Source organism: Lynx rufus, unplaced genomic scaffold (genome assembly GCF_022079265.1).
Source record: "Lynx rufus isolate CCGP_SWC_20201006 ecotype Redwood Valley unplaced genomic scaffold, mLynRuf1.p SCAF_15, whole genome shotgun sequence".
NCBI lineage: Eukaryota > Metazoa > Chordata > Mammalia > Carnivora > Felidae > Lynx > Lynx rufus.
In genome coordinates, this window is record NW_025814829.1 from 3,846,122 (window position 1) to 3,862,500 (window position 16,379).

At 52.4% G+C, this 16,379-nt stretch overlaps 1 protein-coding gene across 1 annotated transcript in view; it reads left to right on the plus strand.

The window, feature by feature from the left end:
- UCK2 (uridine-cytidine kinase 2) overlaps positions 1-9,360 on the plus strand; it is a 77,381-nt gene extending 68,021 nt beyond the window's left edge. The window contains exons 5-7 of the mRNA XM_047077221.1: positions 5,015-5,112; positions 7,218-7,266; positions 8,921-9,360. Coding sequence (XP_046933177.1) covers positions 5,015-5,112; positions 7,218-7,266; positions 8,921-9,060 — 287 coding nt within the window. The 3' untranslated portion in view covers positions 9,061-9,360. The remainder of the gene's footprint in view (positions 1-5,014; positions 5,113-7,217; positions 7,267-8,920) is intronic.
- The last annotated feature ends 7,019 nt before the right edge of the window (positions 9,361-16,379 follow it).

Consider the following 16,379-nt stretch of genomic DNA (forward strand, 5'->3'; position numbering starts at 1 on the left):
CTCTCCCAAGTAGTAGTGTCTACACTCTACTAAGTGAGTTGTTGTTACACTTCCACTCCCAGGTGGGGTGGGGGAGGGGTAGAACTCCATGATGGATAAAAGGAGACTAGGAGGCCCGTATTCTAGCCCCATAGCCTCCAGCTACCTTTGTGACTTTGGTGGCCCTTGTGCTTGTGACTCCTGTAGCCTCCCACGCTTGGGTTTCTTTATGAGGGAGGCAAGCCTGTTTTTTGGGCCAGGACTCTGGCCAGGTAAGAAGTTCCGTGGCCTTTTTTAGTAGATGCTCGAGGCCTGAGGCTGACGGTCCATCACACAGCTGTCCCAGGGCCTGGTTTATCACCTCAGTCCCCAAAGCCAGGCCTTGCCTTGGGTGATCTGCTGGCTGTCCCCATCAGTCTGCCAAATCAGGGAAGCGGTGTGATGCTCCAGGGGAAGCGATTGGAATCAGAGGAACTGGACTTAAGTCCTGATTTCACCATTTCGTAGACGTGTGACCTCGGGCAGGTTACGCATTAACTTCTTTGTTCCTCGTAAATCGGAATCACCCCAGTGGTCGATCATGTCAAGATTAGGACCCCTGGGCTGTGATGATCAGAGGTAACGTGGGTAGAGTGCCGGGTGGCGCATTAGTTGATGACAATTGCTGGGTTAGATCCGAAGTCCGCTTTGATAGATGGGGTCGGTGTTCTGTTTTCCTGGGTTTTCCCCGGCGGGACTGGTCGGAACCTGTGAGCGGTCACGTTCTCACGAGCTGGGATGCGAGGCTGATACCATCATTTGGGGACTGAAGTTATGCTTGAGGGAGCAGGACGTGTGAGGTGTGGCACAGGGGATGAGGACCAAGATTTGGGAATAGAGAATTCAGCGCCCTTGGAAATCAGACGACCTTGGCCTTCAATTCAAACAGATCATCATGGCGCCGATGACACAAAATTCTCCCTTGCTCTCTGGTGCTGGGATCCTTCTGTGACAGTGAGGATGGTGGCCTCCTGTGGGTTTCTCTGGGCCGGTTCAATGACCCCTGCAGGGAGGCTCCCACTTTCTCTCCTATGCCTTCCGTCTTCTCAGGTCACCCGCTGGAGAGTTATTCTCCTGGTGGACTTTCAGGGCCTTTCCACATGCTGTTTCTACAAACTCTGTCCACATAGGACCAAAACCATGCCTGGCATGTGCTTTGGGGGATGGGAGGGTGTGGGGTAAGGGAGAGGGTGGGTTAGTCAGGAGCAGCTGCTGGGCCTAAGAACATTCCTGGAGACTTGAGTTAGTGCCGCAGTTTCACCCTTCTGTGTGTCATACTTTCTGGGCCGGTGACCCTTATGATCAAAGTTGACCTTCCCGTGGGAGGGGGGATTTGCCTTTGGTCCACGCAGCCTTGGAAAGACCTCCCTCCATCCCATGGGAATCCCTTGTACTTTGGGGAATTGGCTTCTTCCAGCCTTCACCTTCCCTCCGTGTGTGTTATTGACTCCCACACACCCTTGAACTCGGGGACAGGGAAGAACTGAGGCAGGGGTCCAAGGTCCCCTGACACCTACTCTCTCTCCTGCCATAATTCTCTATGTCCGGTTCCCATAGCATCAGGGCTCTGGTGGACGGTCAGTCTCTTCTATTGCTAGAGTAACACATCTCCTCAATAATTAAAACAAAATTTTTTTTTAACGTTTATTTTTGAGAGAGACAGAGCATGAGCAAGGGAGGGGCAGAGAGAGAGGAAGTCACAGAATCCGAAGCAGGCTCCGGGCTCTGAGCTGTCGGCACAGGGCCCAGTGTGGGGCCCGAACCCATGAACCGTGAGATCATGACCTGAGCCGAAGTCGGACGCTCAGCCAAATGAGCCACCCAGGTGCCCCTTGACTAATTTTTAAAGTGAATTGGCTTAACCACCAAGGAATTGTATTTATCGTGGGGCCTTCTGAATTTCGTTCTTGGCTTTGGCTGACCAGAAGGAGCACTTTGGAAAGGCTGCCGTGGAAGCCAGGCGGGGAAGGTGGGCGGACGTGTAGTGAGTTTCCTGCTCTTTACCCCCCTCCTCTGAAAGGGTCTTTCCTGGCCAAGCGAATGTGCCGAGGTCAGAGTGATCATCAAGGAGCTGGTTTGGAGTCCCTGCAGTTTCCGGTCTGTGCCAAGACCTTGTTGTGACTCAGTGCTTGGCTTGGCCCCGTTTCCTGACTTCGCCCGAGGAGCAGGGCAGTTCCGCGCAGTGTTGTCTGGGCTCAGGGAGGGGTCTCGGGCTGTTGAAGGCGATAACACGGTGGAAGCTTCTCCGAGAGCGGAGGTGGGTGATGCCTTTTGAATTTGCACATTCCCCGTGTCTGGGCAACGTCCTCACCCATTTCCTGTTTCCTTTTCCAGGGCAGAAACTGTAGGAGGGCTCCTCTCCGTCTTCCCTGTTGCTCCCTTCTCCGCTGTGTCTTCCCACGTGTACCTCTCCCTGTGTTCCTAAGTGATGACTTTGAGAAAGTCTCTGCGTATCACTGTCTCTGTTTTCCAGTTCAGGAAAATGAGGTGCAGAAAGGTTGAATAACTTGTCTAAGGTCACAGAGAGGTAAGAGTGGGGTCAGGATTCAAGTGCAGGGCAGTTTTGCCTGCATTGCTCTAGATGGTGGACGGGGAGGCAGCTCTGGGCCGCCGAGCTGGCTCCCCGTGACTCTCCTGCTCCATCCGCTTTCTCCCCGGCCCTCACTCGGCGACGCTGCGGGTGAAGCTCTGTGGTCTGCCGGTTACAAGGGAGCTGCAGGCTGGGGCCGAGGGCCGTGGCACAGCTGCGGGAGAGCCCGTGTGCCCGTGTGTGCACGTTTGGGGGGGAGGTGGGGCAGGACAACGGTTCCCAGGCTGCTTAAAGCCGTCAGCACTTGTGTGATGCTTTGCGTGGGAAACAAACCCACATCGGGCTTTTGCAGGGCTTTCAAGTAAAAGCTGCCCAAGTGCGGGCGTGTGTTTGTTTTTTCCCCAGCTCTGATAACCCTTTGCTCCGGCTTCCTTTATTCTTTGTACTTTACCTGGAGACGTGAAGAATTGGAGGCCACGCCGCCTGTGTGTTTTGGCCGAGGGGAGCTCGTTAGCCGGCGTGCCAGGGCTCTCGAGGCCTGTGGGGGTGAGCCACGTGGCTGCCCTTGGGCCTTCTTCGTGGCCGAGCTGCCGGGCCCCGAGTCAGAATGCCCGGGAGCACCACTTCCTGGCTGGGGAGTCCCGGCGGGGGGCAGCGGGCGACCAGGAGGGGCTCTGAGGCAAGTGGGGTGACGCATTAGCGGCCAACCAGCCATCTTGTGACCAGGGCTCACGCGGGAAAACGTCCTTGTAAGTTGCGGAGCTGGTGGAAAGGTCAGGTGGTGGTAGCGGTATCACGTGACTCTCTGGAGCGTGGTCTTCGAGACCGGGTTCTAGCCATCTAATCTCACGGACGTCATGCCAGCCTGAATCCTAACCACGACCGCCCTTGCCCTGCGCGTGCCTGTGTGCGGGGTTGCGCGGAAGCACAGAATTATCTGGAGACGTGGCTTTCCAGAAGTTCACTCACAAGTGTTCCCCGGTTTGTTTGCAGTGAGTTTCATCCCCTGCTGTGTCTGTAACTTGAGAAATGGTTGAGTCGAGGGGCCTCTGCAGATGGTTGTTGATGGTGGGACCCCGCCTTGGGGTGGGGGTGGAAGATGGAGGAACTGGGGGGGCTAAGATTTAAGACGGCCCCTGTAGGGCGGGCCGTTTTCACCGAGAGATTCTCCTTCCAAACTCTCACTGCTGACTTTGGGGGAAACCAAGGATCAGGGTGGTTAGCGATGGAGCGGAAAACTAAGATTCCAGTCCCTCAGGGGGTCAGACCTTTTTCTGCTTTGTTTTGTTTTGTTTTCACTTTTTTTTTTTTCAACGTTTTTTATTTATTTTTGGGACAGAGAGAGACAGAGCATGAACGGGGGAGGGGCAGAGAGAGAGGGAGACACAGAATCGGAAACAGGTTCCAGGCTCCGAGCCATCAGCCCAGAGCCTGATGCGGGGCTCGAACCCACTGACCGTGAGATCGTGACCTGGCTGAAGTCGGACGCTTAACCGACTGTGCCACCCAGGCGCCCCTTGTTTTCACTTTTTAAAATGTTTGTTTTTGAGACACAGAGAGACAGAGCACAAGTTGGGGGAGGGGCAGAGAGAGAGAGAGAGGGAGACACAGAATCTGAAGCAGGGTCCAGGTGCTGAGCTGTCAGCACAGAGCCCGATGTGGGGCTCGAACCCATGAACTGTGAGATCGTGACCTGAGCCGAAGTTGGACGCTTAACCCACTGGGCCACGCAGGCACCCCAGACCTTTTTCTGTTTTTTTGACAACAGACTCTGTTAAAATAATGAAGGTGTTTGATGAAAGCCCCTGGCTAACACTGCCCGAGAGGAAGAAGGTGGGCGATGATGAGTCCCGCTGGGTGGCCACACCATCTCTAAAACCATGCTTTTCTCATCTTTCACTAAGTGGTTTTCTCTTGGCAAACCTCTATGCTGGAGGTTAGCAGGAATGGCCGACCCAGCAGCTGGACCCTCTGCCTGCCCTCCACCCTTGGGGGGCTGGAAGGTGGGGGGAGCCGGGTGTGTAAGGTGGTACATCAGTAGGTCAGTGGCCTGTGCACAGGTAAGTAAGTGCGAGGGGACGGCTCAAGGTGTGCGCGGGGCTCCTTCGCCGGGGAGTCCTGCCACCTCTTGGGGCCCCATCTACTTCCTGTTACGAGCTCTGTAGGACTGTCCTGCTTTTTATGTCGTTCACACTGAAATTTTATTCGGGTCCAATGCTGCTTGAAACACGAAGACTGTTGGCTTAGGCTGGACGGCCTTGGGTCATAGCCACGTGTGACGATAGCAATAAAAATGTAACTTGTTTTTCTTGAAGCTGCTGCCGACCGGCTCTTGGTCCAGTCTCTCGGGAATCCGGGCTGTGAATCATCCGTGGAGTCCGTGTGAGCTGGGTCTGCCTCCTGAAGGGCAGACGTGTGTGGGCTCGTGCACCGTTTTCTTGATTCTTGTTTTTCCTTTTCTTGTAGTATTAAGGGACATCAGCGAAAGAGGGAGGGACCTTGAGCAGATTTTATCTCAGTACATTACGTTCGTCAAGCCTGCCTTTGAGGAATTCTGCTTGCCAGTGAGTTGCGTTCTTGGTTTGTTTTTTGTTGAATTTAGAATGTAATACCTGATCGTACCAGTAAAGCTACATAAGTTGACGGAGCCCCCAGCCTGAATCCCATTCCTCTCTGAGTGATCCTGTATCCTGAAGTCCCACGAAAGGGCAGCCTTTGGGGCTCTGTGTGCTACCACTGTGTTCCCCAGGAGCTGTAGGCCGCCATCTTTGTCAGAGTGGTCCTTCAGGGTCCGCTGTCTGATTCCAGCAAGCTCTGCTCTCCTTGCTTGGCGGCCTCAAGGTGTGAGGGTGCGTCAGGTCTCAGCACAGACTCGGCCATTTGGCTCTTCAAAAGGTGTATGATGGTTGCCGTATTGGTGCAGGGAGGGCTCAGCTACCAGATATTTCCTTCTGAATCTCTTCTGCCACGACATTGAGCCCCCGCTTTGAGCTTGTCTTTGGCCCCTGTGTAAGTTCCCATATAGGAAGTGTCCCACCAGGTAAGCTTCCATACTTCTGCCCTAGTATAGATTCATCTTTCCTCCTGTGGCAGCTGGGAACTCTCTGGTGGGGTGGCTTTCAGAGAAGGAAGGTTGAAGATATGGGGAATTTTTAGGCTTTAGTGAATCAGCCCTCAGCCTCCTGAGGACAGACAGGTGAATGTTGAGAGGCGACCACCAGGGACAAAAGGTGTGGAGTGGTGGGAGGTTAGTGGTGGGGGAAAACGCAGGAGATGACGTCGTTTGACAGGGAGAAACGTTTAACTCAGGAGACTTCTGCACCTGTATCATGTGTCGTCCCCGGATTGGCCTCCCCATGGTCTAACTCCCTAACAATTTGATCATTAGGCTGTAGGACAGAGTGGGGAGATGTTGGGACTTAGTCTGATCTTGGGTGATCTCTTTTGAAAGAGTGGAATATGAGGGCATTGGGAAGAGGTGTAGAGTGAGGCTGAGTGTGGGAATTTCTCTGTTTCTCCTGGTAATTAACTTCTTTCTTTCTCCTAGAAAAATAGGATCTCCAACTGTCTGTTCCTTTAAGTCTGTTAGTGGGGTTTTGCGTCAAAGCAGACAAGACTTTTTGTTTCAGATCGGGGACAGGTGGACTTTCTGAGTCAGCCTGAGTAACTCTGATGCCCTGTTCATTCCCCCAGAGAGGATTGGGTCACAGGATCAGGTTTCTGGGTAGAGAGCACAAGGGGCTGAGAAGCCAGGAAATTCTATCCATCCATCTATCTGTCGGAGGACTTCTGCTCTTTTCAACTTAAAAATAACCCATGGTAAACTTGTGATTGTACATAAATTAGAGGTAACTGCCAATTTTCTGCTGTTTAACTTAGTTGTAATGGAGCTTAAAGTTCTGCACGTTTTCTGGGTGGTTTCTACTTTTTCCAGCCACTCTGTGCTCAGAGAAGATCAGGTCATTCCCACGTAAGCCAGGAGCTCGGACCTGACAAATTGCCTCCTTCGGGTTGGGTTTGGGCCGGACACACATGAATCTGAATGGTTTCTGTGTAGAAGCTGCCTGGAGTAAAGATGTCCATGGTCTGAAGTCATGGTCATGTGGTCTTAACCTAAACTTGGGTCATACACCAAGGACATATTTATAAATTGGTCCACAAAATCTCAGTAAAATAAAAAGCAAAAACAAAAAAGGGAATGCTTCGAATTGTGGCTTTACTTCCCCCGCCCCCCCAAGTGTGATAACAGAGCCAGTGAAAGTGGTCATCAGTGGGGGGTTGTTTTTCTGGGGTTTACCCTTGTGTTAGGGTTAATGGTGTCACCTCTCAGACTGTGTCCACACGTCCACGGTGAACTGCTTCCCTTTTCAGTTGGGTTTTTCTAATTCATATTTTTCTTAGTAGGGAGAAAGCAATTACGAGTTTCGTTCCAAAGACCACGTTCTCTGTGTAGGTCATAAGCTTAAACTGTATTAAATATTAGTAATGAGAAATCAAGAAAAAGCTGATGTATTGTAGTTTAGAGAAAGGGACTAGAAGATAATTATGCCACCGTGTGGGGTCAGTAGTAGGAAGGCTGACCCTTTCCCCTTAGCCTCACATTGACAGGGGCGTGGGCCCGCTTCTCTGGAACCCCCCTGTAATGCATTATGAATATCTTTCTCCACAGACAAAGAAATACGCTGATGTGATCATTCCTAGAGGTGCAGATAATCTAGGTGAGTGCTGGTCGAGGGTCCTCTCGTAGGGCATCACTTCTATTCTACCCTTTGTCAGTCAGACTTTGGGACAGGATGTGGTAACCAGACAAGGCTCATGGACAGGGCCGAACCACTGGTCTGCTGTTGGGAGCCAGAAAGAAATTTCTGCCTACGTGCCTGGCCTTGGGAACAGGCCCCTTTGCATACGTGTGTGTGTGTGTGTGTGTGTGTATCTGTGTGTGCGCGCGTGTGCACAGCGACAAATGGGAACTCATGCTTCTCTGGTAGAAACCAGAGGGCTGGAGACTGTCTCTTGCTGTCACTCCCGTGACAGTGGGATGACACTCGATGACAGAGGCCTTCCATTGAGGCCACCCTTCAGCCAAAACACAGTCCCTTAATTTAATTTAGAGTGACCGACTATCCAGGTATCGTTTATTTGTTGGTTTGGACTGGTCTAAGAAGTAGGGGTAGCTCTGGACTGAGGCAGGCTGGGGCACAGTTGATCTGTAAGAAGACTGCCTTCTCATTCTCTTTTTCATTGATTTCAATTTTCCCCCCATTTAAAAAGGTTTGTTTTTGTTTTTGTTTTTGTTTTTGTTTTTGTTTTTTGCTGAGCCATTTGGGAGTCCATTACAGCGATAACTGTTTCACAGTGTTTTGGTTTTTTTTTTTTTAGTAATATTTATTGTCAGGTTAGCTAACATACAGTGTATACAGTGTGCTCTTGGTTTTGGGGGTAGATTCCCGTGATTCATCCCTTACATACAACACCCAGTGCTCATCCCAACAAGTGCCCTCCTCAATGCCCATCACCCATTTTCCTTACTACCTGCCGTTCCCCCCCCCCAATCAACCTTCAGTTTGTTCACTGTAATTTAAGAGTCTCTTATGGTTTGCCTCCCTCTCTGTTTCAGACTGTTTTTTCCTCTTCCCTTCCCCCAGGGTCTTCTGTTACGTTTCTCAAGTTCCACATTTTAATTAAAAAAAAAAAAAAATTTATTTTTAATGTTCATTTATTTTTGAGAGAGACCGACAGAGTGCAAGTGGGGGAGGGGTAGAGAGAGAAGGAAACACAGAATCTGAAGCAGACTCCAGGCTCTGAGCTATGAGGCTCAGAGCCTGAGGTGGGGCTTGAACCCACAAACCATGAGATCATGACCTGAGCCGAAGTCGGACGCTTAACTGACCGAGCCACCCAGGCAAACCATCACTGTGTATTTCTTAAACAGGAGGGCATTTTCATTCATAGCCGCAGAACACCCATCACATTCTGGAAAGTGAACATGGGGACAATCTCTTTTGGCAGTTCTGAGGAGAAAGGCCCCGTGGTTTTGTAGAACGGCCCTCGGTTTGGGTTTGTTTCCTCATGATTGCATTCGCTTTCTACCACCTGGAGAAGACCGCACAAGAGCTGTCCTGTTCCTTGTGCATCGTCTCAGCACTTGATGCTTGTTCCGATTTTGGTGACGCTGACACATTAATCGCTTGCTTGGGACGTAGAATTTATTTCTAGAGCTGAGAAAAGAGAGTCCCATGTTGCATTTCCTTTGGAGGAAAGCGCCTTCTGCGGGCTCGGCCTCTTCGGGATGGGGAGCTGGTGGGTTCCCTGGTAGAAGGGTTGTCTCCTCTCTGCCCTGCGTCCCTCACGCTGCCACCCTCTGCCCCACAGTGGCCATCAACCTCATCGTGCAGCACATTCAGGACATCCTGAACGGAGGGCTCTCCAAACGGCAGACCAATGGCTATCTCAACGGCTACATCCCGTCACGCAAGCGGCAGTCCTCGGAGTCCAGCAGCCGGCCGCATTGACCCCTGTCTCCCCCCGACCCGGCCCCTACCTTCAAGAGACAGGAGGAGGGATCAGGAGGTGGTGTTCATCTGTACACGTGGTTTCCTATGACATTGCTGTATTTAAGAAAACACCATGGAGGTCACATGCCTTTGGTTTTTCTTTCTCTGTTTTTGTTTCTTTTTGTGCTTTGGAGCGGCGCAATGAAACCGAATTTGACCCTGAGCTTAAATGACAAACTGTGCCAACTACTACTGGTGATGCCTAATTATGAATCCAACGTGTAACCAGTTATAAATACATATATATATATAAAAGGATCTATTTTTGTGTAAATGTACAAATACTGTAAAGCTGTTTGCTGTAAGTATTCTGCAGGAGGGCCTGTACTTGAGTGTCTGGGGGCTCGAGCTGGAGTCTTGGTCCAGTGGGGATTGCCCTTGTGATGCCCTTGTGATGGATCCAGGCGGGGCAGGCTCAGGCCTTGGTGTGGGGGGCTGGAGTGGCTCTGAGTGCCTGTGCCACTCAGTGACAGTGGAGTTGGGAGCCTTGGGTTGTCCCCCTGCCACAGTGCCACCTTCCCGGAGCAGGAGCTCTGTGACACGTCGACAAGAGATACCCCCTTCTTCTTTCCTCCTCCTTTTTTTTTTTTTTTTTTTTTTTTTTTTGAGTGGAAATTAGGCAAGACCTCAGCTCAAAAATCAAACTCAGGGAAGAGGCCCACTGAAGAGAAACAAGTCTTCTGTGTTTTCTTCTTGCCCGAAGCCCCACCTCTGGCCGCCTGGTAGCTCAGGGTCTCCTTCCTTAGCCACCCAGGCTCTCCGAAAGCCAGCGCCGCTTCTCTCTCCTTCCCTGACACGGATTTGATGGGATCATTTCCTGGTAAAATATGGGGAGGAGAGAGTAGCAAGGTACCTACTGTAGCGTCCGAGGAAACACTGGTTCCTCCCGCCTCCCGGGGACGTCTACGGTTAGATTCCCTGGGCCTTTTCCCAGATTGCAGAGCACAGGTGGCCTCTTGAGTTCGGGCTTCAGAGGAGGGCTTCTGCCAGCAGCAAGACACCTGGTGGCCCCTCACAGGGTGGCGGCAGCCCTGCAGGGGTTATTCACCGAGATGCGGGGCTTGGCTGCCGGATGAGGACAGCACGCGCTTTCCAGCAGGAATTGTCACTCGCAGCCTGACAGTCACCATAGTTACTGGGTAGAGAGTTCCACCTTTCCTGAGGGCTCCCTCTCTGGGAGAAGTACAGATCCCTGATGATCCTTGCTGGATGGGGGGCAGGAAGTGGGGGGGACTAGGTGAGACCGAGACTGAGGAGTGTAGAGTCCTAAAGCCTCAGCGTTTAACTGCAGATGAGTCAGAGGCCCGCATTTCTTCCTCGACCTTCTCAGTGCTTGGGAGGCCACGGCCCGAAACGTTTTGGGGAACCCTCTCCCTCCATTGCTGTCCTAGCCCATTGGAGCCGTTCAAGTCAACCTGACACAGCCACTCTCCCGCCACACCGCACTGCCCCCGAGACTTAAACCGCCGTCCAATTTGATTCCCCCTTTCTGGGTTCCATTGGACTCTAACGCTGTTTTGCTGTTTCAAAAGAGTCAAACCTCCTCCCCGGCAGAGCTTTGCCACCCCTGAGTCATCCAGGAGACCGCAGCGGGCTCTGGAGGGAGCAGGGGAAGGCTCTCCGAGGTGCCCACGTTGAAGGCCAGTTCTGGATGTCTCAGAGTCCGTATTATCTTTCTCGTCATGCCTTCGACAGTTCTGACATGAAGCGTGGGTGGCAGGCCTGGGTTAGGATCCTGAGGACCCAAGGCCTCGTGCCTTGATGGGGCCTCTCTGTGCCCAGGGGCAGCCCACTCCTGTCTGGGGGAGCCTTGGCCTTCCGGTGGGTAGCACATTCAACTTTACTTGAAGCTCCCAGGTGCCAAACCATTTAGTGCCTTGGCTGTCTGTCCCACTGCCTTGGAAGATGGATTCTTCTCATCTCTGAGCCTTGACTTTCTTAGCTGCTTCCTCATCTACCTGTGGTGTTGGGACCAAGCCTCCAGTGTCTCTGCTGGGAAACAGTGCTAGGCCTGCCTTGCCTCCAGGTAAAACTGTCACCAGGTCTTGGTGGCTTGGCTGGGGGCACTGGGGCAAGGGAGGGAGGAGTCTGCCCCTGTGTGGCCACCCCAGCATTTAGTCAACTGAGTATCTGGCGAATCCTGGACTTGGTGTGTTGAGAGCCCTGGGATGTCTGATTCCACTGGTGAGTCAGGGGTAGGATCATGAGGCCAGAGACCGTGACCTGAGTCCTGTGGGTCTTGTCTGCAGCCCAGGGAGGAGGGACCGACAAGCAGGGTGGGGATGATATTGGTCACGTGTGCACGGGAGTCCCGTGGCTTCAGAGCTGCCCAATGGTGCTTGCTTCTTGCCCCCACCCCTGCCCAGGTATTATCCACAGACCAAGTGTTTAGGGAACACACATCCAAGCTTCGTGTCATGGGAAGGCCTGACCTCCTACTGTTTCGTGCTAATGGAACTTATGCTGACCCGGGTTTCTTTTCCTTGGGCAGCCGGAGGCCAGTGGGGACAGAGAGGTTGGAGTCTGTGTAAGGAACACGCAAGTGTTTGGACCTCAGGTGTCCTTTGGAGTGCCTAAGGTAGGCCCTCGAGGTGGGCCCCTGATCAGGCCAGGGGGCGGGTGCAGGGAAGGGTCTCCTGTTCACCCTTCAGAACCAATCGTTCCCCAACAGCCCGCTCCGGTCTCAGCCGCGGATGCTGCCCACCCGCCCCTGCTGGGCTCAGCACTGGACGCTTGTCCCCAGGCCCAGGGCGGGTTGCCAGTCTCTCATGAGGTCACTAGGTCAGGCTGAAGGCTTGCGTATTCCCCCGAGCAGGTGGGAACCAGCAGGGACTGGAGCCCAGTTGGTTTGTGGAGCCCCTCCTTTGCTGACCTGGTATAGCTTCCCCGATTTAGCACCCCTGACCTGTGCTGGCACCGAAGGCCCGCGGAGGGAACTTGTAGATTCTTGCAGGGAAATGTTTCTGCCCTGGAGTCTCCCACCTGCCTGTCAGCGACTCGAGCACCAAGGGACCGTGCTGGGGTCAGTAGCCTAGGGCAGGTTTGGGATCGCAGGGCTGTGCTTCTGGGAAGGACTGGCTGGACTTCGGTCTAACGCTGCCTTTCCCCTGTCTCAGGGTGGGGTGGGGGCAACAGGCTTGGTGTCAGTGAAACAAGGGAGACGGCAGGTTGGGAAAAGGCCTGGAGTCAGTCTGGGGCTCAGAGTGCTCTTTGATCTTTGGTCTCTGGGCCCCATGCTGCCCTCCTGGGCCTCCAGGTGGCTGGCCTTCAGATCAGCTTCCTTGCTGCAGTTAGAGGTCACGAGTGCCTAGCTGGTCCTGCCTCAGGAACAGGGTGAGTAGCTAAATAAAGACGTAGGCATTTTTTGTTTGGGGTTTGTTTTTTTTTTCTTTCAGATACTTGGTCTTCCTCCCTTTCTTTCTACCGCCCTGCCTTTATTGTTAGTAGTTAACAAAAATGACCGCATACTATGTACTTTGCTGTAAATAAAGTCTGAACGGAAAAAAGAGCCAATTCTTGTCTGCTTTGTGAGGTTTGGGCAGGAGGAGCGGTGACTGAGGCCAGTGGCGGAGGGCACGCGGCCTGCCGTCACTAAGCCGCTCAGTCCCCGGCAGTCCTGGGCCGGACCCCAGACCGCAGCTGGCCTGGGATCCTGGACAGACGTACACTTGGGCATTTCTCCTGGTCCCTGTCCCTGTCCCCGAAAGCCAGGGCCAAGCTTTCTGGGAGGCTTCTGATCTCTGGGATGTTCTGCTTCTGAGTATCCCAGTCAGTGCAGCTCCTGCCTGGCGGTCTGCCCTGGGTCATTCGCCACCCCTTCCTCCACGCCCACATTGAAACTCCAAACAACCTTCCAAATGTAGAGAACTTGATGGGGGTGGTGGTGGAGGAGGTTTGTTATAACAATGTGCGAAACTTCTCGGTGTGTGTGTGTGTGTGTGTGTGTGTGAGCACTCTAAGCGATACAGCTATTGATACATATTAACCAGTGCAGATACAGTAAAACCTTGGAGTTGCCAGTAACTTGTTCTGGAAGTGTTCTGCAAGCGAGCCAACGTTTCTAATACATTTTAACTTGATAAACAAGGGATGTCTTGCCATACGAGTAGTACGGAGGTCACATGATCACAACTGAGGCAAGGGTTCTTGAAATTCGCTTTGATACGCGAGTGCTTTGGCTGACAAGCATGTTTCTGGGAGGAACTCTGCTCGCGTCAAGGTTTTACATATATCTCCCTGTTCTTTTAAAAATTTTTTAATGTTTATTTTTGACAGAGAGAGAGAGAGAGAGAGAGAGAGAGAGAGAGAGACAGCACGAGTGGCAGAGGGGCAGAGAGAGGGAGACCTGGAATTCGAAGCAGGCCCCAGGCTCCCAGCTGTCAGCACAGAGCCTGATGCGGGGCTCGAACTCACGGACCGCGAGATCATGACCTGAGTCGAAGTCGGACGCTCAACCGACTGAGACACCTAGGCTCCCCATATAGCTCCGTGTTTTTAAATGACTAGGTCACCCACCACCAAAGGTTGTAAGATAATTGGCCTTTGCGCTCTTCTTGGCTCCCTGCCCCCCCCCCCCACCACCTCTGTGCCCTCTAGGATTCCATCCCTTCACCCCTGCCTCCCAGACACTGAATCACCCTTATTAACGTGCTGTGAAATTAATAAAGGGAAACATGGGCTACAATGGAGTCAGGAGGTCTGGCAGGGGTGGGTGGGGTGTATATACACACCCTACCGCCTTACCACTTGTCATTGCAAATCCAACCGGAAGAGAGGACCTTGCAGGGAGATCCTACTGGACTCTCCCCCTGGAGGAAAAAAGGCTTACCTCCTTTCCCGCCGGCAACAGCCCAGCCAATGGGAGGCCACTATACTTCCCACCCCCCAGTTTGCTCCAATGGGCTTGCTCGTAACAGCCTTCCCAACTTCCCCTTTCTTCTATAAGAGACCGTACCTCTCTGTTCTGGCACTTGCCTGCGGTTTTGCTACAGGTAGTGTATCTTGGCTCGCTGTTCTTTGCTATTTCCAAACAAATCCACCTTTTGCTGGTAAAATAACTGGCACTTGTATTTTTTTATTAAATAATTTTTTTTAATGTTTACTTATATTTGAGAGAGAGTGTGAATGAAGGAGGGGCAGAGAGAGGGAGACAGAACCCAAAGCAGGCTCCATCCAGGTCCTGAGCTGGCAGTGCAGAGCCTGACGCAGGGCTCGAACCCACCAACCGTGACCTGAGTGGAAGTCGGACACTCAGCCTACTGAGCCACCCAGGTACCCCAAGACTGCCGTGCTTTTAAATAACACCTAAGCCCTTAGCAAACTGGCTTTGTTTCTCCACCCTCTGTCACAACATCCTCTGAGCCAACAGAGCCAACCTCCTCCTACACAGCTCGGAGACACCGCTTTGGCTGGTGCAGCTTTAGTTAAACCCTTCATGGGCTCAGTTGAAAATAAACCTATTAGGACCTGCTTGAAGGTTCTAAGGAGTGGGGAGGGGTGGAGAAGGGGACCTGGGAGGTGGGAAAATTCTCTTTGAGATGGATTTCAATCAACTTCTGATGGTAGAATATGGTTTTTTTCTTTCTTTTAGGATTTGTTCTTTTTTTAAAGTTTATTTTCAGAGCGAGCGCAAGTGGGGGAGGGGCAGAGAGAGGGAAAGAAGAATCCCAAGCAGGCTCCGGCTGTCAGCACACAGCCCAACGCGGGGCTCGAACCCATGAACCCGGGAGATCATGACCTGACGCGAAACCAAGAGTCAGCAGCTTAACCACCCAGGCGCCCCTTTAAGATTTCTGTTTTTGAAGCTGAATTTTAAAAGATCACTTCTTAACATCTATAATGAAGTCAGCCCACTTGTTGAATCTTCGGCTATGCCTGTATATATACTTAATATTTTCTTTCAATAAACTACGTACCTAAAATAACAGAGCCAGATGAATCAGCTTGAGTTAGGAGTAAACCTAGACATATGTTCTCCATTAAATGACTGGCGGTGAGGGGGCAGGAGAACTCGAAGCTGCTTCGCACAACTCATTACCCTGCAGGCCAGCTGATGTTCAGAGATTTGTCTGGGCTACATCAGTGGTTCCTCTGACGCGTTGCAGAATGGCAATGGCTTGGGGTTCAATGAGTGTGTGTTGAGTTCTGGCTGCCCTCCCCCGGGGCCAGGGAACGCTAGCGTGGCCTCTGCCTACAAATCCCACGCGTCTGGGTGGGTTTCATGCGGAAACGTCCAGGATCCTCTCATGTCAGGTAGGAACACCTGTGGATGTTTCAGGATTCCTCCTCATCAGCGCCCTGTACTTTCTTTTCAGTTCCTGAACTTTTCGGCTTTCATGGCGATAATAGTCACTTCGGACTTGCCCAGCCTTCAGGACACCTTCACTGCGCTTTAGCAGTCCCGCAAGGTATGTAAGGAATGCGGTCCTGCTCCGCTTTCCAGGAGGGGACGGATTTGAGCCGTAGCTGCCGCCGGGCTGTGTGGTGCGCGCCTGCCATCTAGCGGTGGGACGCAGATCCCGACGGAGGGCGGCGTGGAGTGGCTGGGCTAAGGTCGTTTGCTTGGCTCCTGTGGTTCTAGGAGGGTTATCAGAGCGCCCCCAGAAGTCTGACTGCTGAAGTGATCTCGCTTTTGTGTCTTCCTGGAAAGTCTTTAACAGAGCCTTCGTTAGGGCCGATCGGAGCTGCCCCCTTTTCTCTCCCGCTACAATCTGTTGCAAGTGGTTCTCCAAGCTGCTCGTTACAGTCAAAGTGGGGGGGGGGGTGGTGTTGAAAAGGGCGGTCCATTCCTGAGAATTTTGATTCTGTAGGTCTAGGGAGAAAAATCCTTTGTAACACACTGCCAGGTGAATCAGGCACACAGGCAGGGCTGGAAACCGAGGGGCTCGTGTATTGAATCATATATAGACCATTCAGATCCGTGGTGTTCATCGTACTCGGGTGCCCATTTCGTCCAGGAACGTCGTCTGTGCTGTTCAAGTCTCTTCTCTGCCTGTGTGGGGACTGGAAAGAAGGCGAGAGTCTGCTCTTAAGGCCATTCAAATCCAGCACTGCCCTCTTAGGTTGCAAGACCCTGCCCCAGGAGATGCTAAACTATGGTGCCCCGGGGAAATTGCCTTAGGATGTCCTCAGAGGTGGGCACGTTTTTTAGGAGTCATCTTCAAGCAGGTTTTGGTCACAGTGCCCTTTGTGACATCTTACCTGAAGTCTCAACAGAGAAAAGAAAAATGTGGTTAAAGTTGGCAAGAGGGCATCTCGAGAATCGTGCAGACTCTTCC